This window comes from Ochotona curzoniae, unplaced genomic scaffold, assembly GCF_017591425.1.
Source record: "Ochotona curzoniae isolate NIBS_2020 unplaced genomic scaffold, NIBS_Ocur_1.0 contig_64, whole genome shotgun sequence".
NCBI classification, from domain to species: Eukaryota; Metazoa; Chordata; class Mammalia; order Lagomorpha; family Ochotonidae; genus Ochotona; species Ochotona curzoniae.
This window is the reverse complement of record NW_024466502.1, coordinates 45,523,181-45,548,193: the sequence shown is the minus strand read 5'-3', so window position 1 is coordinate 45,548,193 and position 25,013 is coordinate 45,523,181. Positions and strand designations below refer to the sequence as shown.

Below are 25,013 nucleotides of genomic sequence, written 5' to 3'. Positions count from 1 at the left end.
AGGGTATTCCTGTCAGAGAGAAATGAACCTTGGGCTTTCCATTTACTGTCCCGCACAGTATTCTCAGAAAAGTAAACTTGGTGCCATGGGGATTAATGGACCACGGAGCAAGAGCATGCAGGGAACCATGGGAACTCTCTCTGTTCCCCTGACTGGGGAAGGACTTGGGAGCCCATTTTCTGAGTTTTCCCAGGTCCACTGCCACAGTCTGCCAGAGAGCACTTGGGCAGATGTGTCACTGTCCCTGTGACTATGGTGCCCCCTGGGCTGCCAGGAGGGACCACCTGGGTTCTGTTTTCTTTATAATGAGCGTCTGTAAAGTGACTCTTGAGTTAAGTATGTTAGAAATCAGCCGAGGGATGGCTCAGCGTGGTGCCCTAGCGGCTAAAGTCCTCTCCTTGAATGTGCCAGGATCCCATGTAGGCACTGGTTCTAATCCCGAGCAGCCCTGCTTCCCATCCAAGCCTTGGGACTCAGCATCCATGCGGGAGACCCAGAAGAGGCTCCTAGCACAGATCAGAGCAGCCCTGGCTGTTGCAGCTGGCCCCTTGGGGAGTGAATCATTGGATGGAAGATCTTCCTCTCTGTCTCTTCTCCTTTCTATATATATCTGATTTTGCCATGCCAGTTCCCCAAATGTCTGATGTTTCCAGTCCCGGCTGTTCCACTTGTATCCAGCTCCCTGCTAGTGCATCTGTGAAAGCAGCAGAAGATGGTTCAGGTACTTGGGTTCTTGCCACTCATGTGGGAGATCCAGTTAAGAGTTCCTGGTTTCAGCCTGGCACAGTCCTGGCTATTGTGGCCATCTGGGGAATAAACCAGCAGAGGGAAGATCTCATTAAAAAAAGTCTCAAAAGCCATATAAGCTAGAAAACAAAACAAAACAAGAAAGTATGCTGGAGAAGTTCTGAGACAGGCACTTTTTGTTCAGTTTGGTGACATTAGCATGGTCACATAGGGACACGCACTGCGAGTTGCAAATGCTGCATATGTTAGTGGGTGGTATTTCCTAACTTAGAAAGCTTGGGTACAAGCTCTTGAGCAGGGGTGCAACTGGGAATAAAACTAGCAGCAAGGGCTGACATTGTGGCATAGAGGGTTAAGTCACCACCTGCAATGTTGACATCCCGTAAGGGTGCCAGTTTGTGCCCTGGCTGCTCTACTCTGATCCAACTCTCCATTAATGTGCCTGGAAAGACAGTAGGCAGCAGAAAGCGGCCCCAATGCTTGGGCTTCTAAATCCACCTGGGAGACCCAGGTGGAGCTCCTGGCTCCCTGGCTTTGGGTGGGCTCTGACCTCTGTGATCATTTGGGGAGTGAATCAATAGTTAGAAAATCTCTCTGTCTCTTTCTCTTCCTCTCTCTTTAATGTTGACTTTAAAGCAAGTAAGTAGGGTCCGGTGCATGACATAGCAGCTAAAGTCCTCACCTTGAACGTGCCAGGATCCCATATGAGTGTCGGTTCTAATCCCGGCGGTTCCACTTCCCATCCAGCTCCCTGCTTGTGGCCTGGGAAAGCAGTCATGGACGGTCCAATGCTTTGGGACCCTGCACTCGTGTGGGAGACCCTGAAGAGCTCCCGGCTCCTGGTTTTGGATAGGCGCAGCACTGGCTGTTGCGCTCACTTGGAGAATGAATCATCGGACAGAAGATCTTCCTCTCTATCTCTCCTCCTCTCTGTATATCTGACTTCGCAATAAAAAAGATCTTTTTTTTTTTTAAAAAAAGTAAGTAGGTAAGTAAATCTTTTTTTAAAAATAGAGCTCACGTAAAACAAAATGAACGGACAAGTTTAGGAGCGGGTTCTTGACATATTCAAGATGTCTGCTGTGGCACAGCAAGTTAAGCTGCATGAAGCCACTCATCAGCTGCTTCACTTCTCAAATGAATGCCCAGAGCAGGGCTGGTCTAAAGTCAGGATCCAGGAATTTCTTCTGGGTGAACTTGGGCCTTCTTCAATTGCTCTTGCAGGCACATTCATACGGAGCTGGATTGAAAGCAGAGCAGCCAGGGCTTGAACCAGTGCCCATTTGGCATCTCAGGTGGCATCTCAGGTGACGGTTTAATTTTGTACATCACAGTGCCAACCTCCCTCTCATGCTTCTGATGCAAGCTGACATTTGTGAACCCTGGCTTAAATGATTATTTCTATGCTGCTGACTCTCAAACCTTTATCACTCTCTTTGATTATACCTACTTCTCTCCAGGTTGTACAGAAGTAGTATTCTGTATTAATTAGAGTGTTCAATATTAGTATAGGACCATCAGTGTTAATATATTGCAGAAAAACATGTAGTTTTAGGGCACAAGAGGGTTACATAACACTGTAGCATTTCTTTTGGGATTTTTTTTTATTGGAAAGTCAGATTTGCAGAGAGAAGGAGGGACAGAAAGATTTTCTGTCCACTGGTTTACTCCCTAAGTAGCTACAACATTTGGACCTGAGTTGATCAAAAGCCAGGAGGTAGGAGGTTCCTCCAGGTCTCCCATGTGGGTGCAGGGTCCCAAGGCTTTGGGCTGTCCTCTACTGCTTTCCCAGGCTACAATCAGGGAGCTGGATGGGAAATAGAGCTGCCGCGATTAGAACCAGTGCCCATATGGGATCCTGACGTATGCAAGGTGAGGATTTGACCACTAGGCTATCACACTGGGTCCCAGCATTTATTAACAGTATTTAAGTACTGAAACCTATTTCTAGGGATCTGTGAAAAGTGCAACAGAACATTTCCAGCTGAGAACAAAGTGATCAAAGTGAACTTCATTACTCTACCCTGCTCAACCTCCCCTGACTCTGATAACTCATGTATTTCATATAAATACTAATATCAACCTAATTGCCACGGCTTAAAATATTAGAATTACAGCTGCCTCTTTTCTGGTGTCCAAGCCGCTTGTGAACTTCAGAAGTTGACTTCGGGCAGTCGGGGAACTACTGTTTCTGGGGTTTGCCCCAGAAAGAGTCAAAGTTGGAGGCTGCCCTTCTCTGGGACTCGGAGAGCAGAAAGGACATCTTTGACTTGGGAATGCACCCAATTTTCAGCTCCAACCTTGGCATTTTTGTCACTGTTCCTGCATCCTGAATACATGGAGAGAATGCAGGAAAGCTCAGTAAGCAAGGCCTTCTGGTTATGGCTCCTAGGCTTGCCTGCACAAGGGAATCTCCTGGGGAACTGCAGCAAATTCATTTGGGGCCAACCCTCCGAGGTTCTGACGCCATGAACCTAGAGTCTACATCAGCCCCATTCCAGAGGGGGCATCATCGCGCTGGTATCTGGTAGCACGCAGATTCCGATTCCGCAGGCTTGAGGTGGGGCCCAAGAACGTGCATGCTCACCAGCTCGCCGCTGGGTGGCGCACCACCTCTTCCGTAGCTGGCACCTGTCCTGAACGCTTTCAGACCCTCAGATTCAGTGTCTGCCAGACCGTGATGGAAAAATACCAACGCTTAGGACTCTCCCTCCTACCGAAACCCAACCATCTCTGATTTCAAGTGCCCAGGTTGAGGCTGGAGAACCTACAACCCAATTAAAGCCAGAGCGAAAAAGGCCAAGGGAAGGGCACCGATACTCGCTGTAAAAGGACAAAGAAAGAAACCACTGCAGGAGTCAGGTGGGCACAAAGGGATAGGAGGTTCAGCTCTATTTGTGTTTCAGTTGCAATAGCTGTGTGTGTCACAGGGAACCTTTTAAAACTTGTGACAACTTTGCAACTTGCCTGTGTTTCATTTAGGGAACACCCCTACAGGGCCAACATTGTGGTGCAGTTGCTTAAGCTGCTGCCAGCGAGGCCGGCATCCCATATGAGCACTGGCTCCAGTCTTGGCTGCTGAATTTCCAGTTAGGAGAAGTTGGGAGAAGTAATGGAAGGTGGCTTAAGCACTGAGCCCCTGTCGCCTGCAATGGAGATCCAGATAGAGTTCCTGGATCCTGGTTTCTTCCTGTATTGTGGCCATTTAGGGAGGGAATCCAAAGATGGGAAGATGGAAGTTCTCTCCTCTCTCACTTTCTCTTCTTGCCCTTCTCCTGTACTCTGCCTTTCAAATAAATAAACAAATACATCTTATTAAAAGAAAAAACCCACAGATTTCAAATTCCCTATCTTCACAAGTGGCAGAAATGTTTAGAATGTGCTAATACTGCACACCTGCTACAGATGAAAGTTGTAAAATTGTAGCCCTTTCCTAGGGGCCTGCCTAGTCCTGGGGCATGCAGGGGGAACACGGGAGAAAGAATGAAGAGGGAGGACATCATGGGCGGGAGCACGGGGAGGAAGCCCCAGCCTCAGCTGAAGCTGGTGCTGGTGACTGCATCTCTGTGCCATTCGAGAAGCATCCAGGCCCTGGCGCTCCTGCATTGTCTCAGATAAAACCCCACAAAAGCAGCAGCTGCCCAAAGCGAGAGGGCAAATCTAAGATTACCTGGATCATCAGCTATTGGTGATGGGTGGGGAACTGTGGTCACAGGTGGCTGTGAGGCAGGAGGAAAAGAGTTTTGTAGAATAGGTGGCCTCTGGCTAGCTAAGGACATGGGCATTCTCAAGACACGTTAACATCCCAGGCATTAGGTTAAGCACAGTCCAGGGTCAGCCTGGCAAGACAAGTCCAGGAAATTACCTTAATGGTTTGCTTATCCTGTAAGGTTTGGGATGAAGGTCAGGGTTACCTAAAGGGCAAGACATAGTTATATTCAAAATGGCCATGGTCATGTCAAGCTGAGATGACGTATGGCTTCACAGGCCATGGCTCTGGATGACATCAGTCCCAACCCCGTGCCCATACCTCTCCCCCTGACCTTCCTCTGTGGCATTCGTCTCCAGCTCCTGAGGTGTGCCATGTCGCTCCCGTTTTGTGCTTTTATTTGTGGTTTGGAACAAAGGCCTCAGTCATTGGCTTCACCAGCCCCTTTCTCTGTCTGTGCACTGGGGTAAAGACCCCTGGCCCCTCTCAAGCCCAGGTGAGTTCAGCGCACATTGTCTTCTGGGCAACTGAAATACAGTGTAACACGCCCTCAGCCCTGTGGAAGAACATCTCAGCTAGTGGAGCCAGCCACCTGCCTTGCAGGTCCAGTAAGCACCTAAAGCCTTCACACATCGCCTCACCCTCATTCAGCTCTCCTGGTCCACAGGATATTTGTTCAGTTCTCACCACATAGGTGACTGCTATTATTTAAAAACTCTGCTGGAGCCAGCTTTGTGGCATAGCAAGGGAAGCCTCTGGTTGTGTTGCTGTCAACTCCTATGAGTGTTGCTTTGAGTCCTGCCTGCTCCACTTCTGATGCAGTTCCCTGCTAATGGCTAGGAAAACAGCAGAGAATGGCCCAAGTGCTTGGATCCCTGCACCCACATGGGAGATCCAGAAAAAGTTCCTGATTCCTGGCTTGGGATTGATTGAACTCTAGCCATTGTGATCATCTGGGAAGTGAAACAGCAGATGGAAGATTTTTGTCTCTCCTCTTTCTGTTGTAATTCTGCCTTCTCAAATAAAAACAAATATTTACTATACATATAAATGTGTGCTATCCTAAGAAGATGGCACCAACTGTATCTGCCTATCACCTCTGCCAATCGCACAGAGGGAGGGACGGAGGGAGGCTGTGATCATGAGCGTGCCTGTGCCCTCAGGACAGCCCTGGCTGGCTCAGAGGGCTGCTCCAAGCTGACCAAGGCCCCACTGCAGCTGGCCTTCGTGATCATTAGCAAGTGGGCTCCCAGTGACATGAGGGCAACATCTGTGTTTAGTGGAAAACCCTGGCACACAGGACCTGAGTACTGAGCCTTCCATACAAAATGCTTCATTTGGCTTTAGCAAATGTTATGACATGACTCAGAGGGACTAGAGCAGGGCTTCTGCCAACTTGTTCAAACACCAGAAATGCTTCACCTGTGTGTCTGCTTGAGAGCGCAGCACAGGCAGCTCTCGGATCCCAACAAGCACTGTGCAATAGAACCCCGAGCACATCCCTCGTGGAAAAGAAGAGCTGGTATTCCCCACTGCCACCTGCCACAAGTGCCTCTGTGCACCTGTGGGCTGTATCTGAGGTGAGTGCAGAAGACACAGTTACACACTGCAAACCAAAGGCGCCAGCACAGGGTTGACAGGTTTCTGACAACGCAGCATGTACTAGCTTTCCTGGTGTCATTTGTCACATGTGCCTGGCTCCCAGCAGCTGCATAGTAAATGTTTACCACATGAGTGAGCCCAACAACAAGCCCTTCCCCGAAGATGGCAGCTTAGCCAGTAGACTGATGGAAGGGAAAGGTGCTCTGAAAGAAGTTTCTGGAATGCCAGCCTGGTCTTTGTGGGGATCAAAGGAGTGGCCAGGGCACAGTTTCCACCATACACTCCAGGAAGGCAGGGAGAGGCCAAGACTAAAAACTACAGTACAACTGTTCCTCTAGAGCAAGCCCTGCCTTGGCCACCCTGGGCCTCCTTGGCACCTCTCCTGCCCTTCTCCATAGCTTTGGCAGTGTAAGAACTGGTCACTCACCACTGGGGTCAGAAAAACTTTTGATCTTGAAACAGCTCAAATGTTCTCTATCATGGCCACAGAAAGAATACTGTTTATTCTGTGGACTAGGCAAGACACCAATCAACGCAACTGAAACAAACATTTCACAACACCATAGTTACTCTTGCTACCCGTGAGACAGGCATTCCCCAATCCATCCGTCTATTTTTTGTTCACTTCTTTCCAATGAAGAAAAATGTTCTGCTAATCTCACAGCGACCCTGCAGGGTGGTGGAGATGCTTACTCCTATGCCTGGGAACCTGCTCATGTTCCTGTGGTGTCATCCTGGCCGCCTCAGAAAGAGAAACAGAGTATTCTGTAGCTCGGATACAAGGTTATTAATGTGGTTCCCAAGGAGAGAGGCTGCCTCTGGCTGGTCTGGAGGACCCCAGGACAGAAAGGCTGTGGGAGCAGCCCCAGGTCATCCTGATTGATTCAGTGCTCCTAGCTGGAGGAGGCAGGCACCCTCCCCGAGCACTGTGAGCACCTCAATCCTAGAGTCCCCTTCCTTCCAGTGCTTCTCACGCCTGAGGAGTTCCTGGGGAATGAGGATGGGGGTTGGCTGTGTGACAAAGTGAAGGTGCCCAAGCCTCTGACAGGTGACACTGTCTCATCACTTGGAGGGTCCCTGGGAGGGGAATGTGGGCAGAGGGTGTTTTCTACCATATCTGACCAAGAAAACCTGTAAACCTGCTCCTCAATCCCCTCAGTGGACTGCTCTGAGCGCTTTTCTCAGCTGGCAGAACAGGTGGATAAGAGACTGCCTCTCTCCTGCCCAAGTGTGGCCAGGGCCAAGGACCTGGGATCTTCCACCTGTATTTATTTGGCAACAGGAAAAGGTGCCTGAATATTGCCAGCATGCTGGGTAGACCCTCATGGTTCATGCATTTGCCATTTGAAGTTGAAACAACCCAGGGGAGACCTACATGGCCTGGGACAGAAAGTAACTCAGAAACCCCCTGAGGTTGCCCAAGGGTGGCCATCGAGTCAGGAGGGAAGTGAGTGGCTCTTCGCTCCCACATGGCATCATGACCACGATGTCACAGTTCTGCATCATTGCAATTCAGCTGAAGTTATATTTTACAGCATTATCTGCTTTTCTGGTATTCTGAACTTGGAAGATTTGTAACAATCTTGGGATTAATTACTTCTCAAGCCCAACAAGCTACTGTCATGTATTTGGAACTTTATGAATCTGAACCATTAGGGCCACTTCCCCCCAAGCCCTTCCCCTTCTCCCCCAACTGAGCAAAACTGTGCCCGGTCCCCCTCCAGGAGGCGCCATTCAAACAAAGCACCCCGCGAATGTGGCTCTTGGGGAGCTGTGGGCCACCGTGGCAGGCAGCCCTGGGAGAGTCGCTTCTTTGTTCAACCCTAACAGTTACAGACACCGATCAGAATGGTCAAGCCACTCCCTCTCACTCATAACCTCTGTATTATCAGGGAGAGCAGCATCCTGGTGTGGGAATAGGTGGGATGCATCAAAACTCCCGTTCCAGGGCTGGGAACAGTACTCCAGTTCCTGCCCTGGGAGATCCAACACTCAGTCCCATCATCGGTGAAACAGGGGTGTGACACCCAGCCCAGCGCCAGGCACAGCAAAGCTCTGTGCAACCGCCACCCGTGGCCAGCCCAGCAAGACCAAGTCCTGCGTCAGTGTTACCTTTGGGCTTCTGTGCCTAGGTTGGCTGCCTCACGCATGGCCAAGGGCACTGGGAAAGCCTCTGGGGCAGTGTCCGGGTGGTAGTGTGGCGAAGTGTTGCAGCACAGCGGTGTGTGCACAGTCCTTGTCAAGCACGATCTTGTGCCTAAACTGTGTGATTTGCTCTGAGCCTGGGAAGAGATGGAACCCTGAACCTTAGGGGCTTCACTGGAATTCCTTGAACAACCTTGAACTTTCTCCTTTGGATTTGCTCCTAAAAGCTTTTTTTTGTTGTTGTTGCCATTTATGGGCATCTGGTCATTTGCTGGGTCATAACTATTACTCTTCTGACTGCTGGCAGACCTTATAAATAACTGTGATGTGGGATTTCCTGCTGCTTAAGTGAACTCTCTCAAGAATGCACACGCACACACAAAGGGAAAGCAGAAAGGGTAGTACCGTTAGATTTTCTATCTTGATTTGAAAGAAAATCACGCTGTTCATTTCTTAATCAACTTACAATATTTCAACCAACACCTGCCACTCTACTTACACCCACCCGTTTTCTCCTTCAATCTCCAGTTCCCTACAGACCTGATGTCCCCGAAGTCCGAGAGCGGCACTGGCTCTGCTGGTTATGTCACTGTCTTCATGTTAGCGCTGGTCTCCGTGTAGCCACCAGCCATGTCAGCCCCGGAGTCGGGCGCCACGTGCCCTGCAGGGTCCCTGCTTCCACACACACCTCCGGGCCTGGACCGCCTGGCAAGCAGCAGTCGGCAGGCTGCTGCCCGGTACTTCTTGGAGATGAGATTGTAGAGGATGGGGTTGATGGACGCGCTCAGGTAGAAGAGCTGCAGAGCTACGATGTTGAAGTACTGAGAGAAGTACATCATCCGCGAGTCTCGGGTGTTTATGTAAATGATTCTGCCGACGTGGAAAGGCAGCCAGCACACTATGAAGGCCAGAACCACCACCACTGTGAAACAAGACATGGGCGCTGCAATTAGCAAGGGCTCACAAAATCAATTAAGCAGCCCCCTTTCCCACAAGATACCAATTGCGGTAATGAGCAACGGACACACATTTTGACCCAGTCCGATTTCAGTGCCAGGAAAACGACCAGTTACAGATGGCATCAACATTTGCTTCAACACACTCCGCAGCTCGGCCTCATTCATGCGACACCAAGGCTGGGCGTAAATCAGAAGGAGCCTCCCTCTGCACCCGCCAAGCTTTTGGTAGGCTCCCTTCCACGAACCCACCGTAGGGCGGTGCTGGCTGAGCGAAGTGGGAAAGAACTCTGCCAGGTCCTTCACCTTTGCGATATGGACAGGCGCACGGAAGCTCTCAGGCTAACTGAACATTACATAGTATTTGAGCCTAATGCAAGCTAAGCCGCTGTTCTCTTTCAAAGCTATGGTCAGTGTCCCGCACTGGGACTCACATCCTGCAGTCATCCAGCCCGGGTGGACCTGGATATGCCACCATTTGAGATGCCCTGGAGGGCCCTAGAACTCCTGGGTGTATTGGGGGATGGGCAGAAACCGGACTTCTCTGGAAACACAACAGGTGGGTGGAGTTGGAGAGGGAGCCTGAAGGGAAGGCGACTAGAAGTAGGCAAGGACCGGGTTCCACTTACACAAGACGCGGACAGTTTGCCGGTGGCCCCTCTCCCGGCCCGCGGCGGCTCGGCCTCGCAGTGGGCCCTGGCCCCGGCACAGATGGCGCACAATGAGCCCGTAGAGCACGCTGAGACACAGGAAGGGCAGGAAGAAGTAGGCGGTGGTGACCCATAGCATGATGCGCAGCGCGCCCAGCTGCGCGGGGCTCGGCCGGCACTCGCGGCTGAACAGAGCCGCGGCCTCCTCAGCGCCGGGCCGCCCCGACGGCGCGGTCGGAGGAGCCTGCGGGGCGGCCGAGGACGGGGCCGTGCCATTGCGGTCCGTAGTCACGTAGAGCGCAGGGTCCTGCTCGACGCCCACCAGAAAGAAGAAGGGGCCGGCGGAGAGCAGCGCCACCACCCAGAGCGCGGCGATGAGAGCGCGGACGCGGCGGCGGGTGACCAGGACACGGGCGCGCAGCGGACGGCAGATGGCCAGGTAGCGCTCGACGCTGAGCGCCGTCATGTGCAGCAGCGACGCGTAGGTGCAGCCCTCACCCATGTACAGTGACAGGCGGCAGAGCAGAGACCCGAACACCCAGGGTCGTGAGCGCCACAGGCGGTACAGGTCGAAGGGGAGCCCGAGCAGGATGAGCAGGTCGGATACAGCCATGCTGCCCAGGTAGAGGTTGGTGGTGGTCCGCATGTCCCGGTAGCGCCCAATCAGCAGCACGGTCACCACGTTGCCGCTCACCCCGACGGCGAACAGACCCAAACACACGGCTGTCACGGGCACCAGCGTGCCCAAGGGGAAGGGCGAGCAGTGGCGCTCGTCGCACGGCGGCAGCGCGGCCCACGGCGGTTCCCGCGCGTCCTCAGCGCCGTCGCTGCCGTTCCACGGGCCTCCCATGGGCGCGCCGAGCCCCGGGGTAGGGCGGGCGGGCTGGGAGCCCCGCGCGCGTGGCCGCGGCCAGAGCCTCCCTTCCAGCCGCGCGCACCGGGAACACCGCGTCGACCACACTTGCGGCGCCCGGGTGCAACACTGTTCCGCCAGGGTCTGTTCCCCGAGGCTCCGGGTGCGCAGTCTCCGCCCCCCTGCCGGCCTTGGTCGGCCACGCCCGGCCCCACCACGCACCCTACCCCGTCCCCGTTGGTCTTCGAGGGGCGCTCCATTTGCCAGCCGCGGGGACACCCGGTGGCAGCGGTGCGCGAATCCTGCGGGTTCCTGGGTGTGATTTCTGGGTGGCAGAGGTTGGTACCTGGGCCCGACACGCCGGGTTTGAGAGGTGTGCAGGTGGAAATTAAGAGGTCCTCCTGGCTGCATGCCCCGTCCTTTTAGGGGCTGTGTGACTTGGAGATCAATCCTGTTCTCGCCCCGCTGGGGTAAATCTGCGTGGTGTTGTGGGGAAAGGGACCATATTGTTGACTCGGTAACTTCAGAGATTCCTGAAATCCACAGCGATGCTGAGCACGTTGACTTGTTCCAAGAAACAAGGCTTAACTACTGGCATATATTTACATGTTCTCTTGAGTACTGTCCTACGTGCTGTTTAAGAATGTGGTTTTATTAGCTTAAAAAAAAAATAACCAAACAGGGGGCGAGGGGGTAGAGGGAACGGGCGTCCACACAGTGGTGTAGCAGGCCAAATCCCAAGTCCTTCACCTTCCGTATTAGCATCCCATATGGGCATGGGATTGAGCCCCAGCTGCTCCACTTCCCATCCAGCTCCCTGCTTATAGCCTGGGAAGCAGCAGAGGATGGCCCAAAGCCTTGGGACCCTGCACCTGCGTGGAAGACCCAAAGGAGGCTCCTGGCTCCTGGCTCCTGGCTTCAGATTGGCTCAGCTCCAGCTGTTGCAGCCATTTGGGGGAGTGAACCAGAGGATGGACAGCTTACGGGAATCTTACCTGCTCTTCACCAAGGCGACTGTTCTGAAGTTACAGGAGGGAGTTCATTCCCAGAAAGATCCCCCGGCTGTCTGCCGTGTCCCACATGGGGTGTAGGAGGAGAAAGGTGGCCCAGAGCCAAAATCCAGAGAAACTCCAAGCTGAGTGTGGGCTGGGCTCTGAGTCCTTTAAGGGGACAGCCAACTGGCTGGTCAGGTACACTGTCCTTCCTTAGACTTTGCTAGCATGCTTGGAACTACTGTATTTCACACAGCTGGATTCTTGTGCAAGAAGCCTGATTCCATTTTTGGTGGGTGCTGAAGAGGGTCCTTGGCAAGGGGCTTTTTTGTTCTATCCCTCAGCAATTCCTGTGTTTCTTCTCATGCACACACAGGGTCCTGTTCCCTCAGCCACCTTAACTCGTGGGTGAACACAGAGCAAGCTGTTGTCTTCCAGGTTTTTTCTTAGGGCCTGAAACAAGGCTTTGTCGCAGCACTGTGTCCCCAGCTGGAGCAGAAAGGCCCATGGTCCCTCACTCATCACTCTTTCCACCCATCCTCCTGAAAGCCAGCTTTGAGTCCCGACTTCACCAGGCCCCAAGCTCTCCAGCCCTTGCCCCAGCCAGCCACAGGAGCCCTGTGTTGGGTGGGCTGAGCCACTGTGGCCCTTTGGCTGGGAGCTTTGTTTCCTGGCAGTCCCTGCACCCAACTGCCTCACCTTCTACACTATGCTTTCATGCCTTCTCATTAAGCTCTCCTTGGTGATCCCCATGTGCTTTCTCTACAAAGTTGGAGCACTTGAAAGAACTCCTATGCCACCTCACCTGCCTTGCCTGCCTTGGCTGGGAACGATGCAGTGACTCTCCCGTGGGGGGCATGCCATCCGCCTCTTTAAGGGAAGCACAGCATGAAATCTGTGTCTTGCACACCTGCATCTGATTCTCTTTCCTCTGGAGCGTTTCTTGCTTCAGAGTTTCTGTATGCATTGTTCCACTTGTCCCTGTTTCATGCTTAGGCAGAAGAAAATATCAGCTCTTCCTCTATGATCAATTTGATCTTCCACTGAGCTGTCAGTTGTTGGGCATCAAGAGAGAATGAATGGTGTGGCCTGAGGAAAGCACAGTCCCATTTGACTAATAGGTCAGACACTCCAATCTTCTTGGACAATGTCTCTTTCTCTAGGCTGGCCCAGGTGGATAGTGGCAGGCTGGGAGTAGGTAGCTTCAATGTTCTTATGAAGCTGGGAGATGAATACCATATTTCATGCTGGTTTTGTGGGGTGCTAGGGCTGGCACAGTTGGCGGAAGTCTAGTTTTCTATCCCCTTCCTTCCTGTTGTGCCCGGCTTGGAGGTAGCTATCTGTGTCTACTCAAAGTCTGGTCCCTTTGGCTTGGCCAGTGCTCTGGAGAGCACCTTCATGCTCTTTTTGGCACTCACAGGCTGCGCATCCATGATTCTCCCTCCTCCTGTCCATGCTGATCCAAGTCCCAATGGTCTCTTCAGCCTGTTCTGGATGCTTCCTTACTCCTTTCCCATGTACCATGGTGGCCACGATATAGGCTACCTGGGTTTCTAAACACCCACCCCGCCATACTGTTCACGTCTCTCATTGTTTTGGATCACCTTCCATCTGTTGTATTTTTCTTTCAATAGTGCGTTATCAACTGGCAGACTATTGAATTTACTTAGCTATTAGTTTATTAGCTCTTCCCACCTCCAGGCATTGTGCGCCAGAAGGCAGGGCGTTTTTCAGTGTACTCATCGTGCTTTCCCTAATTCCTGGATCAGTACCTGGTACAAAGCAAGAAACACAATAAATATTTGTTAACTCAGAGAATGACTATGTCTCTGCAGAATCATGGACCAGCAGTGGAGAGCAGAAGTCTGACTGTAATGGTGCCCAGCAAGTATTCATGGACCATTCTTTTCAAGATAGAGGAGATGGAGAGATGATGGATTCATGGTGTGGGCCTTTCTTCAAAACATTAATGCACTCAAGCTCAAGCATGACTTTGCCTTTACTCATTATAATAGTTTGGAATCACATTTTAGGAATAAATTGCAACTAGCTCCCTGCAGCTCTGACCAAGCTATTTTCTACTTTGCATTTTTATAGTCTTCAGCTTCCTGACTTGATAGTTCATTTGATGAACTTTTCTAGTAGACCGGGAATATGGACAGCTTTTTTTTTTTTGTCCTACAAGTCCCTGATACTTCTGTGGGTATAGCTATGTGCCCTTGGAAGCAACAGGCAGGTGTATCAATAGGTTCTTGACTTTTAGTTGGGGGCTCAGCAGTGGTTTTTGGCAGGCTGGATGTCCTGGATAAAAACATAGCTAGCTCCTGCTATGTGCAAGGTGCATATCTTAACTCATTTAATCCTGAACTACAGCACTGTTGAGTGCGGGGTGTGTGTGTGGGGGGGGAGGAGACAGGGAATCCTCTTAGTATCTGCATGTCATGCTGTCATGCATGAAAAGACCAAAGTACAGAAAAGTTGCCCTAGTTGAGTAGGGCAACCCATGAGAAACCTGTCCACTTTGAGTCAAGGAGGCTAACTATTATAGTGTGGCTTCTTGCTGTTTGTACCATAGCATCATCAGCTAGAGAAAGTGCTAGCTATGAGCCAGATTCTACTATAGGGAAATGTCTTCCAGCTTACGTTCTAGAAACCTGTAATTGTGAGTAATGGAGTCATACAATTTATGACTTTGTGGGTCTGGAATGTTGCAAAATTGTCCACATTTAGTTGTGTTAAGTACTTGAACACCCTAGCTTCTATCATTTGTAGTAAAGAGCAACAAAGTACCTCCATCTCTGGATGAGTATTCAACATGGATTACCTCTGGGCCTGGATGTGGGCTCACGGTAGTAAAATTCAAGAGAAAATCAGGGCTTCTAAGTCTCCTGTCCTTGAGTCAATATTACTTCTGTTCAACTTTTAAAGGTTGTGTGTGAGTTGTGTGGACATTAGGATTTAGGGCAATGCCTGTCATCAACAGATGCTTTCATAAATGCCATATTAACGTCAATTAATCATACTTTTGATTTCCTTAGGATTCACGACTTTGCAGTCAAAGGTGGGCACTTTGGACTCATCTGCTAGATACCAACCCTGGCTCCATTGTTGCCAGCCATGTGATAGCTGTGTTGATTTCTCTGTAGTGCAGTTCAACTTTTCATTTGAGGATTATATGAGGTGACCAAGGTAAAACCCTTAACACCATCTGCAGGACTCATAAAGGAAAATAGGAAACTAGCCAGCAACTTGGTGGGTTACATAGCTTCAAAATCTGCCATTTTGAAACCCTTTTCTCTTGGCAAACTTCCACTGGAAACGGCGACACCATCTTTTTACATGAGATGAAATGGAGCCATTATAGCATTGGTGTGTTTGAAGGTGTAGCTGTTGAGGATTAGGTGACCAGATGTTTTAGGTCTTTTGTCAATTCTTTACTCCTTAACCCATTTCCTGTAGGAGAAGAGAGAAAATGATGAATTAAATAAGAGGGATCATTTTAGGGGGCAGATACATAATCTTAAAAGGAGGGGCTAGGTTATAGAATCCCTGCTTATGTGTTGTCTCTTTAACCTAGACACACACGGTCCTTCCTACAAAGACAGAGAAGGAAACCTACTGAGGGGATGGGCTACCATGATGTGTAAAACTCGTATCTCCCACCTCCAGGGAAAATAAGGGTGATACAACGTATAGTTCTGTCCTTGTTGGGCCTGGACTCACACCTGCTGTTTCTGTGGAGAGATGCTTCTACACTCAGAATATTTTCCCACTGACCTAACATTTTAAAGCTTAGTGCAGGGCCAGGTGCAGCAGTAGGGCCTGGTGCAGCAGCCTAGTGGCTAAAGTCCTCATGCAGGTGCTGCAATCTCCTGTGGGTGCCAATTTGTGTCCTGGCTGTTCCACTTTATTTCCAGTTCCCTGCTTCTGGCCTGGGACAGCTGTAGAGGATGGCCTAAGTCTTTGGGACCCTGTCTACGTGGGACACCTGGAAGAAGCTCCTCGCTGCGGATCAGCTCAGCTCTGGTTTTTGTGGCCACTTGGGGAGTGAACCAGCAGACAAAAGATCTTTCTGTCTTTCTCTCTATAAAATCTGACTTTACCATAAAAATAGCAAAATAATTTAAAAAAAAAAAAAAAAAAAAGCTTACTGCAGTACCTGCAATTGAGGCAGTTAGGGCTGACTCCCCAGGAGGGGTGAACGTTACGCAGGGGACCAGTGAGATGGGATGTCAAACTTTGGGTAGTTGGAAAGCAGATCAATCAGTGCCAATAACAGGAAGGTTCTGGGGCCCTGGAGGCAGCAGAAAGGAGGTGACAGGAAATAGCTAAGGAACATAAGGAAAGGTGAGGGGAAGTTTACCTGAAAACCAAGTCCCCAGGATGAAACTTCTAATTTCTTTCTTTAGTCACTTGATTTGTCTGTGTGAAGAGTACTGGTCCTCTAGCATTGAAGATTTGAATACTATTGGATATAAAGTGCCTGAAGCTCATTGCAAGAGGGGAGAACTTAACGATTCATTTTCTTGAATAGGCTGCAAATAATGAATGTATATGAATGCAATAAACATATCTCAAAAAAGAATGATACAACTTTTATTTTCCATGGATTTTAAAGATACCTTTGCTACATAGTTTACTTATTTTTATGAGATTATATTTCATTTGTATGAAGCTCAACCTTTTACAATTTTAAGATGATATGTTTGGTAGTGTATCTATAATCTTTAAAAAGTTTAGAGTTTTTGGAATGTACAGTATATGAGGTAAAATCAAGATTACATTAAAAATTGTTTTCTCCTCTGCACTAATTTTGCAGTGAGGCTCAAATGGCAAGTATACTATTAAATGACATTTACTATCAAAAATAGGAATTCATTTGAATTACTATGAAAAACATAAGCCACTGCAACTTGCCACAGTGGTACATTTTACCATTTTAGACATTCAACTATATAGAAATCTCTGGGCTATTACACTCAAACTCATTTGTACTGCCAAATGTGGCACTTTTAAGAAGTTTCTAGAAAACAATCGCAATCACTGTTTTGTTGGGGAAAGATTATCACCCTATACATAACAGATTAAATAAAATGTAAACATACAGTATATTATAGTGACAGATCATTCTTACCACTCGGAAAGGCCAAGTTTATCCGTTTCTTTTTTGAACAAAGGTTAATGTTTTCTCTACAGCACAGATCATTTGATATTAAACATTTACAATACATGCCCATTCTATTATAAGGGAAATTCTTCAGCGATCTTCAAAGCACAAAACATACGTTCCTTTATCAAAGACTGACAGAAGTGCTTAGTAATCACTAAAATGCTAACATCAGCAACTAAAAGTTAGTGATGCACTATCCTAAAATTCAAATAATAAATTAAGAAGCTAGTTACAGGTGTTTTACAGATAACATGTGATGAAACAAGGAATTCAGAGAGTTTCATTACAACTGTATTATCATTGACGTCTAGGCAAGATGTACAATGGGATACTTGACAAAATTCAGAATGATCATCCAATAACTCACAAACACAAGCTCACAGAACATTAATGAATTATGCAATTGCAAAGTGCTCTAATGCAACATTAACCACATGCAATCAACAATTTGGAACAGTATCCAAACAGACATTATACATTAAATATTAGTTTTTCCAGAAAGAAAGCAGCCTGAAGTTTACTGGTGCAAATTAATTTTGTCTTTTGATTTGGTGCCCCAAACAAAAAAGTTAGGCCTGATTATGAATTCTGATGGTGATGGCAGTAGTTAATGGGAGAAGCAGCAAAACTTTGAGGGGAGTTCTCCAAAAATTAACTTGTAGCAAATAGAAGGGACTCAGTGTGTATCTGTATTCTTACACCGGATATGTTTAATCTATATAAGTTATATGTAGGTGTATACCGTTGTAGAACGTTGTATACATCTACATATAGCTTAAAGGCTCCTAAAACAAATAATTAGGTTTGAAATTCAGAATTGATTTTTATTACTTTAAAACAAAACGTATCTAAAAGCCTTCTGTTCTTTTCCATATTCCAAGAAGAGGTACTTTTTGAGTAAACATTAAAATATTTTTAGGCCAAGTTCAATGCCTGTGCTTTCCTAGGTGACTCATCTGCAGCCTCATGTAGCTTTACTTGTCGTGAAGAACTCCACACTTATCAAACAGAAGTTTCTTTTTTCATGCATATCCTTTCATCCAGTTTTTGTCTGCTAAGCCCCTCCAGTTATTCATCATAATCCCATTTACCAAATAATTAAGACAAATGAGGAGGTAGAAATATAGCACTAGATTGCTTTCACAGCATCAGACTGGAACGTTTTCATATAGCATTTAGTGTAAATTCTATCCATTCCCAATTTTTCACTTGGTAATCTTCAAAACAAATAGATCAGGTTATTACTATTACACTCACGCAGATTGGTCAAAATATCAATTATAAATTGTTGCCTCTTACAAAGTTTGTTCTATGGGAAGCATGTCAGTAAAAAAAAAAAAAAAAAAAAAAAAAGGAAATAAAAATGGGAAAAAAAAAACCCCAAATAAAAACACAAAAAAAACCCCCCATCCCATAACTGATATTTCTCTGGCTTGTCTTGTAATAAAGTGCCAGCCTCTATCTAACAATATAAGCACTGAAAATGACAAAAACGATGTGCTGTAGTCTCAATGCCAGTGCTAAATGCCACTGTTTTTGTAAAAGCAACACAGAAATAATTTTAGTATATGACAAAATAAAATGTAATACAGTGTTAAAAAATAAAGTTATATTTTCACTTGATTACAAAGTACTGAATGATAAAGGCAATCAGGATGGAAAAGATCGCGAACAGTGCCAGGATGACCGCGGCACACTGCTCGTCGCTGAGCGCCCGCTGGCTCCTGGTACTCTCCACAGAGTCCCTGGGGGTGCTAGCAGGTGGCTCAGTCCTCTGAGACATGAAGAGCACGGTGGTACTGTAGGGGCCGACAAGGTCCTGGTGCCCTGCAGGGTCTTGGCACTGGCGAATGGCGCACACGCGGAAGCGATATTCACAGTTGAGCTGGAGGCTGGCATACCGGAAAGATGACTCGGGGCCTTTGTAAATCTGTTCATAAAGTAACAGGAGGCAGGGAGATGGGAAATTAACATATTTTAATGAGTGATAATAGGAGGTTGAGAAGCTACTGAAAACCATTTGTTTTATCTTCCAAATGATGATTAAAAAATACTTATCCACTAATGTCCTCAAGTGTCTGCTGCAGAAGGCCAAGAGAGAAATTAGGGAAGCAAGGCTGTGAGATCTCTCCTCGCAGAAGGTACAGACAGACTGAAAAGAGATGATGCACTCTAAACAACAGCAGCAGCAAGCTGGCTTTCAGGCATTTCCCTCAAACCTAAGTGTTTTTTGTTTGTTTGTTTTGTTTTTGGGTGAAATCATTCCATGAGCTGAGAGACGGTGTTTAATCTTACCCCCTCCAAAACATATTTGCTTTGCTGATAATTTTCCATACCATTTCAAACATTTCTGTTGACTGAAACCAATGAATATGGGAGTCTTCTAGCACTGTCTATTACAGATCATTTTACAAATTTCAAAGAAGTTATCCTTCAGAAATCTACAATAGGATCTGAAAAGCTAGTTTCTCTGCTAGGTCTTAAGGGAATAAAAAGAATGGAATAGCATGAATTTCCAAGGGAAAGTACTGGTTAAGAGGATATAAGGGGGGGCTGGCACAGTAGGTTAGGCTGTATACCTTGTGACATCAGCAGTGCCAGTTCAGGTTCCTGCTGCTCTGCTTCTGATCCAGCTCCCTGATAACGTACCTGAGAAAGTAAAGGAGGATGGCCAAGTGCTACCTGCCACCCATGTAGGAGACCTGGATCAACTTCCAAGCTTCTGACTTTGGCTGGAACTAGTCACTTGTCGCCACTTGGGGAGTGAGAGAACCGCTGAAAAACCTCTCTGCTTCTTCCCCTCTGTGTCAATCTCTTTTTGAGAGAAATAGATACACTTCCTTTCTTTTAAGGTACACATAATCTAGAACTGGGCAGCCTGAGGTCAAAGTTCTGTCCCACCACTTCAACTATCTGAGTTTTAGGCATTCACTTTAGAGCAGCAGGTATTGACAGTAACTGATGGGCCTGGCAAGGTGGCTTAGTGGCTAAATCCTTGCCTTGCAACTGCTGGGATCCCATATGGGTACCAGTTTGTGTACTGGCTGCTCCACTTCTCATCCAGCTCCCTGCCTGTAGCCTGCAAAAGCAGTAGAGGATAGCCCAAAGTTGTGCCTGAGTGGGAGACCTAGAAGAAGCTCTTGGCCTTGGATCAGCTCAGCTCCTGCCTTTGATGCCACTTGGGGGAATAAACTAATGGATGGAAGATTTTTCTCCTTGTATCTCCTTCTCTTTGTAAATCTGCCTTTCCAATAAAAATAAATAAATCTTAAAAAAAAACCCAGTAACTAATTTGTATGGTTATTTTCGGGATGAGATGAACTAACACTCCTTGTTAAAGCACTTAGCACAGTGCCCTGCACTGTGGATGCTGTTGTTTCTTTAAATGACTCTCATTCCTTGTACTCTAACAAAGAAAACCAAGGCTCTCACAGATAAGTGACTTTCCAACTGGATTCCTTGTTAGTTGGTAGGCTGCAAGTCACACCAAGCATTACTATGGTTTTAGCACTCTTCTTTAGCTACCTCAATTATGTCTGGGTTATAAATCTACATTTTTACATTTTGGTTTGCACCCACACAAGCAGCACAAAGATCTCAGATCTCAATCTCATTTTTTCTGTTTCCCAAATCTAGTATACAAGTAGAATAAGGTACTAAAAAAAGGCTAATAAATTAGTGAACTCTTGACTATCAAGTGAAAATGTAGATACTGGCAAAATACATATGGGAAACTTTACTGAAGAAAGTAAACCTTGTGATGAATCGTAAGGAAAATGGTAAATGTTCATTAGTTCTGAGGATGCAGATAAATGTTTCAGGGTATGGAAATGAAGAGTGGGAAATAAAAAAGGATTAACAAACTGAAAAGTTGTTTTAGAAAGCAGTGTAAAACTATATTCATACAATGAAGTCAACTTAGTAAAAACTACAGATTTGTCTTGTGGATAAAGTGAGTTTAACTGTTGTTATTAATCTTTATTTTTTCTATGTCTCCAAATAAGCATGTAATATAACAGGGAAAAGCCTCAACAAATGGCAGGAGGATGGCAAAGAGAGGAAGAATACACAGGTGTTGGGAAAGCTCAAGATTTTTTTTTTTAATTAAAAAGGGGCCTCTTAGCATGTGACATTTCAAACAGAGTTTAAGCAATCCTGATTATAGGGCTGGGTGAGGGTTGGAAGTATATGCAAGTATATGGCAGATCCAGAAATAATTTTGAAGAGTTTCTGTGAAAAACAATTCTTCCAGGAATTTACATCTTCGCAACTGAGATCTTGGGGCCCAAGAAAATGATGAAGAAAAAGAAAGGAGACTGGTAGGGAAGGAGATCAAGTTTTTAGATGTTGGGGAGGTCTCTCTGAAGAGGTACACATCTTACAGGCAGCTGCAGACTTGGAATGGAGAAAGAAATTAATTTGGTAGAGCTAATTTAAGAAGGTATATACACACACACCCATATGTATATGAAATTATTCAAATTACTTTAAGCTTGAGATGAGCTAGGTTAAGTGTTAGAATGCAAAATAAGAATTAAGATGAACGCCACTTTTACTTTCATCCTGTTGCACATATGGCATTAGCAATAACAAGAAAAATTCTAAATTTATAATCTTTGTGCCTTCACCTGTGGGTTACAGATACCATTGTGTATAACCAAAATCAAATAGCCCCTTAACTTTTGTTACAAATCCATTACTTATTTATAGATAGGGTGAGGCCAATATTAATGCAAACTTGGTTGAGAATAACAGATTAACTATTATTACAGTAAATAATATGCACAGCTCATATGGCTTTAAGTTGTTCAAATCAAGAGGTTTCTGAATTGACGGAAAACACATATTGTGAAAAAAAGCAGGTATAGATGTCACATTATTTTGCACTAAAATAAACTTACTTTTCTACAAACTTTGAAATCTCCTTATAAAACAATGATTTTTAGCACACTGTATTTGGACTGAGTATAGATTTAATTTAAACTTTTCTTAAGGAATATTATATATTTGATTACACTAAAAATAAATTACTATGAGTAATAAGGCAAATGCTGTCATATAATTTGGCACATAAGGTCATGTGTGATCCTTGTGTAATTTATGGACATTGTATTGTGAATAATTTTTCTGCAGTGAACAATTCATGAAGAAAAAAACAATCACAATAAAAAAATACAAAAAGCCATTTAAGTTCTTGTCTCTACTGTTTCCCCTTCTATTGTTACTATAAACAAGAGAGCTTTTAGAGCAGTCTTAAATTTAAGTGTGGTTAAGAAACACTTGCGAGTTAAACAAACCAAGAGCCAGACAGTAACTGTGGTCCAACTGCCAGACTCAGGTGTCAGGTTTTCTGAAGAACACTTGGCTTGAGAATCTGAGTTCAGGAGTTTAAGAAAGGAAGACATTACACAGAATCCCATGGGCCTTGGTACAGGCTTGGTGGTTTACTTTATGAGTCAACTTGACAGGACTAAAGGGCACTCAGAGAGCTGGTGAAACATTCCCTTGAGGTGTGTTTCTGGGATAGACAGGCATCTGATTCAGTAGACTGAGTAAACAAGATGGTCTTCCACTAATGTGGGTGTGCATGATCTAGTCTGTTTAGAGTTTGGGTAAGGCAATGAAGTAGATAAAGGGCAAGTTCACTCCCTTTCCTGAACTGGGGTGTCATCTGCCCTTGCCCAGTTTCAAAGCTGTAAGCTGTAAAGTTTTAAAAAATATTGAAGTGCTTTAGATGAGCAGCCGTATAAGTTCTAAGGAAAACATTATTTTATAGCATTGTTTATAATCTAACATTCAAGTGGTGATAGGGTTAATCTAGCTTTTAAGTTGAAAGGAGAATTAGTATTGCTATTTTGTATAGTGACATAAACTTATTAAAATTCATAGACTACTCAAATGTGGGGCCCATATTTCCTTTAAACAAAATACAATTACATCTTCTTTAATGTTAATTTTGCTTCCTCCTTGGAAGGAAACCTGCTTATCTGTAAATTATATTCCAAATCTAATTATCATGTCAATTTGCAGATAGGTTAATAAAGAAAAACAATCACATGCCAGATTTAATCTCTTTGGGCCTTTTTAGTTTCAATAAAGACGCCACATTTCCATACTTAATAAAAAAATAAACTAAAATCATTCTATTAAGAAAAAGCTATATCTCTACTAAAACCATTATAATAAAACAAGTATTTAAGCTATAACAGAACAACCCAGCTTAAAAGCCCACATATTCAAGAAGGCTAATAGAAGAAAAGGAAAAAAATTGGATGCAATGGTGCTACACATCAGGCTTGCCCACCAAAAATCATGTTTTTAAAGTTTTAATGAACACTGTTAACTCCCCTCTCCATCTGACTGTTATGCATCCGCTGCCAGACAGTTAACTTTGAGATTTCTCTACTAGGAAAGTGATACATCTTTTAGGCTTTCACAATAATCATGTCTACTGACACATTCAAGCACTGTATTATGATGATTATTATTACTGTAGAAGCTTCCTTAGCTGTCTCATTGGCTCTGCCTTTGACCCATTCTAGTTTCATTCTATAGTCAAAGTGACCTTGCATCCTGGCCAAAGTCTTCTTTGGCTTCTCATTTCCCAAGGTTAGAAGTCACATTATACTCTAGCATGCTCTACATGATCTCCCTTACTGTTAATACCTGATATCACCAATGATTGCTCTCATCTCCTCCAGCCCTGGCATACTGGCCTTACTGCTATAAACTACAGAGGCATGCTGCTGTCCGAGGGCTGTGCTTGGATCTCTCTTCTCCCCATGCTGATGTCCTTTGGGCACTTCTTTTCCAGTGCTTCCTTTTCTCTTTTTACCCAATTTTATTTTCTTTCTGTTGCACTTGCAACTATTGGAAATATTTCACAGTGACCTATCTGTTTTCAATGTCTTTCCCTCTGCAATGCAAGCTGCATGGACGTGAGGGCATTTTGTCCAGGGCTCTATACCACAGGCCTGGCACAAAGCTCCATGAGTACCTGGCAAATGAATACATAATTTGGTCAAATGTAGTCCACGCCCAAAAGATTTTGAATCCTGAGTTCTTTGGGATATGGTGTATACTGAACAAATGTTTTTGAATTAGGCAAAGATCTCTAAATCCTGCACTGAAAATACATTAAAAAATGCAAGAAACATAAAAATCTGTATCTACAGTATTATATTTTTGCACATACCTGTTTGAATTCTGAATCTTTTCCCATCATAACTTGAAGACTATAAATAACTGGATCACCTTTCATTGGCTGTAAACACTCCCATGTAATCTCACAAACGTGATCATTTATTTTCTCTATTTTGGGGGCTGGAAGAACAAATACAAACAAAATCTGTCTCACTGGAGTTTTAATTTGGTATATCACAACAACAGTTGCCTTAATCAAAAATCAACAGTATATGTTTCTTTGTTAAGAAACATGAAGCCAGCTGAGGGAACACAAAAGCAACTCAGTGAAACATCAACAATATTCGAAAGACTACTGAAGTACAGTCCTTAGTTCTATGAATCTTCCAAACAAATAATGCATTCAAACACCTGAATCATGATACTGTACTACAAGCCTCTGTGATTAGTTCTTAGAACACAATGAAATTATTGGCTAAATGTCAAACTGCAGTCCTTGCCAGCATAGTTCTAAAATAAGAACTCTGAAATGAATTAAAAAATGTATATGCACATAATGCACGTACATATATGCATGCTTATGTATAGATCTGTCTGAAAAATCTAAAGACCCTATTTGCTTCATTTACCAGATCACCTGATGCTCCCCCTTAAATCCAAATGAATTGAGACTAATGACTTAAAACATTTAGGAGCTAGCACTGTGGCATAGTAAGCCAACCCTCAATTTGCAGTGCTAGCAACCCATGAGAGTGCCAGTTTGAGTTCTGGATGCTCCCTGTCACTGGCCTAGCAAAGCAGCAGAAATGGCTCCCTGGCTCCCAGCTTCAGACTGGCTCAGCTCCGGCCACTGTGGCCATGTGGAGAGTGGATCAGCTAATGGTAGATCTCTCTTTCTCTCCCCCTTTCCCTCTCTTTCTGTAATTCTCACTTTCAAGTAAAATAAATAAATATTAAAAATAAACATTTAAATGATCAAACTATGATTTTTTTTCAAGAAATAATATCAGGGGGAAGGAGGAAAATGATACCAGAAACAGTAAATA

The 25,013-nt window shown here is 45.7% G+C and overlaps 2 protein-coding genes across 4 annotated transcripts in view; both read right to left on the bottom strand.

Moving 5' to 3' along the window:
* Positions 1-8,784: 8,784 nt before the first annotated feature.
* On the bottom strand, positions 8,785-10,659 carry MLNR (motilin receptor). Its single transcript, XM_040991079.1, has 2 exons — positions 9,789-10,659; positions 8,785-9,125 (listed from the first exon to the last, which is right to left on the bottom strand). The coding sequence occupies exons 1-2, from the start codon at positions 10,657-10,659 to the stop codon at positions 8,785-8,787; spliced, it is 1,212 nt and encodes a 403-aa protein (XP_040847013.1).
* Positions 10,660-16,228: 5,569 nt separating this feature from the next.
* Positions 16,229-25,013, bottom strand: part of FNDC3A (fibronectin type III domain containing 3A) — a 130,678-nt gene continuing 121,893 nt past the window's right edge. For all 3 annotated transcript variants that reach the window (XM_040991421.1, XM_040991422.1, XM_040991419.1), the window contains 2 exons: positions 24,020-24,147; positions 16,229-18,754 (listed from right to left, as the gene is read on the bottom strand). In XM_040991421.1, coding sequence (XP_040847355.1) covers positions 18,440-18,754; positions 24,020-24,147 — 443 coding nt within the window. In that variant the 3' untranslated portion in view covers positions 16,229-18,439. The remainder of the gene's footprint in view (positions 18,755-24,019; positions 24,148-25,013) is intronic.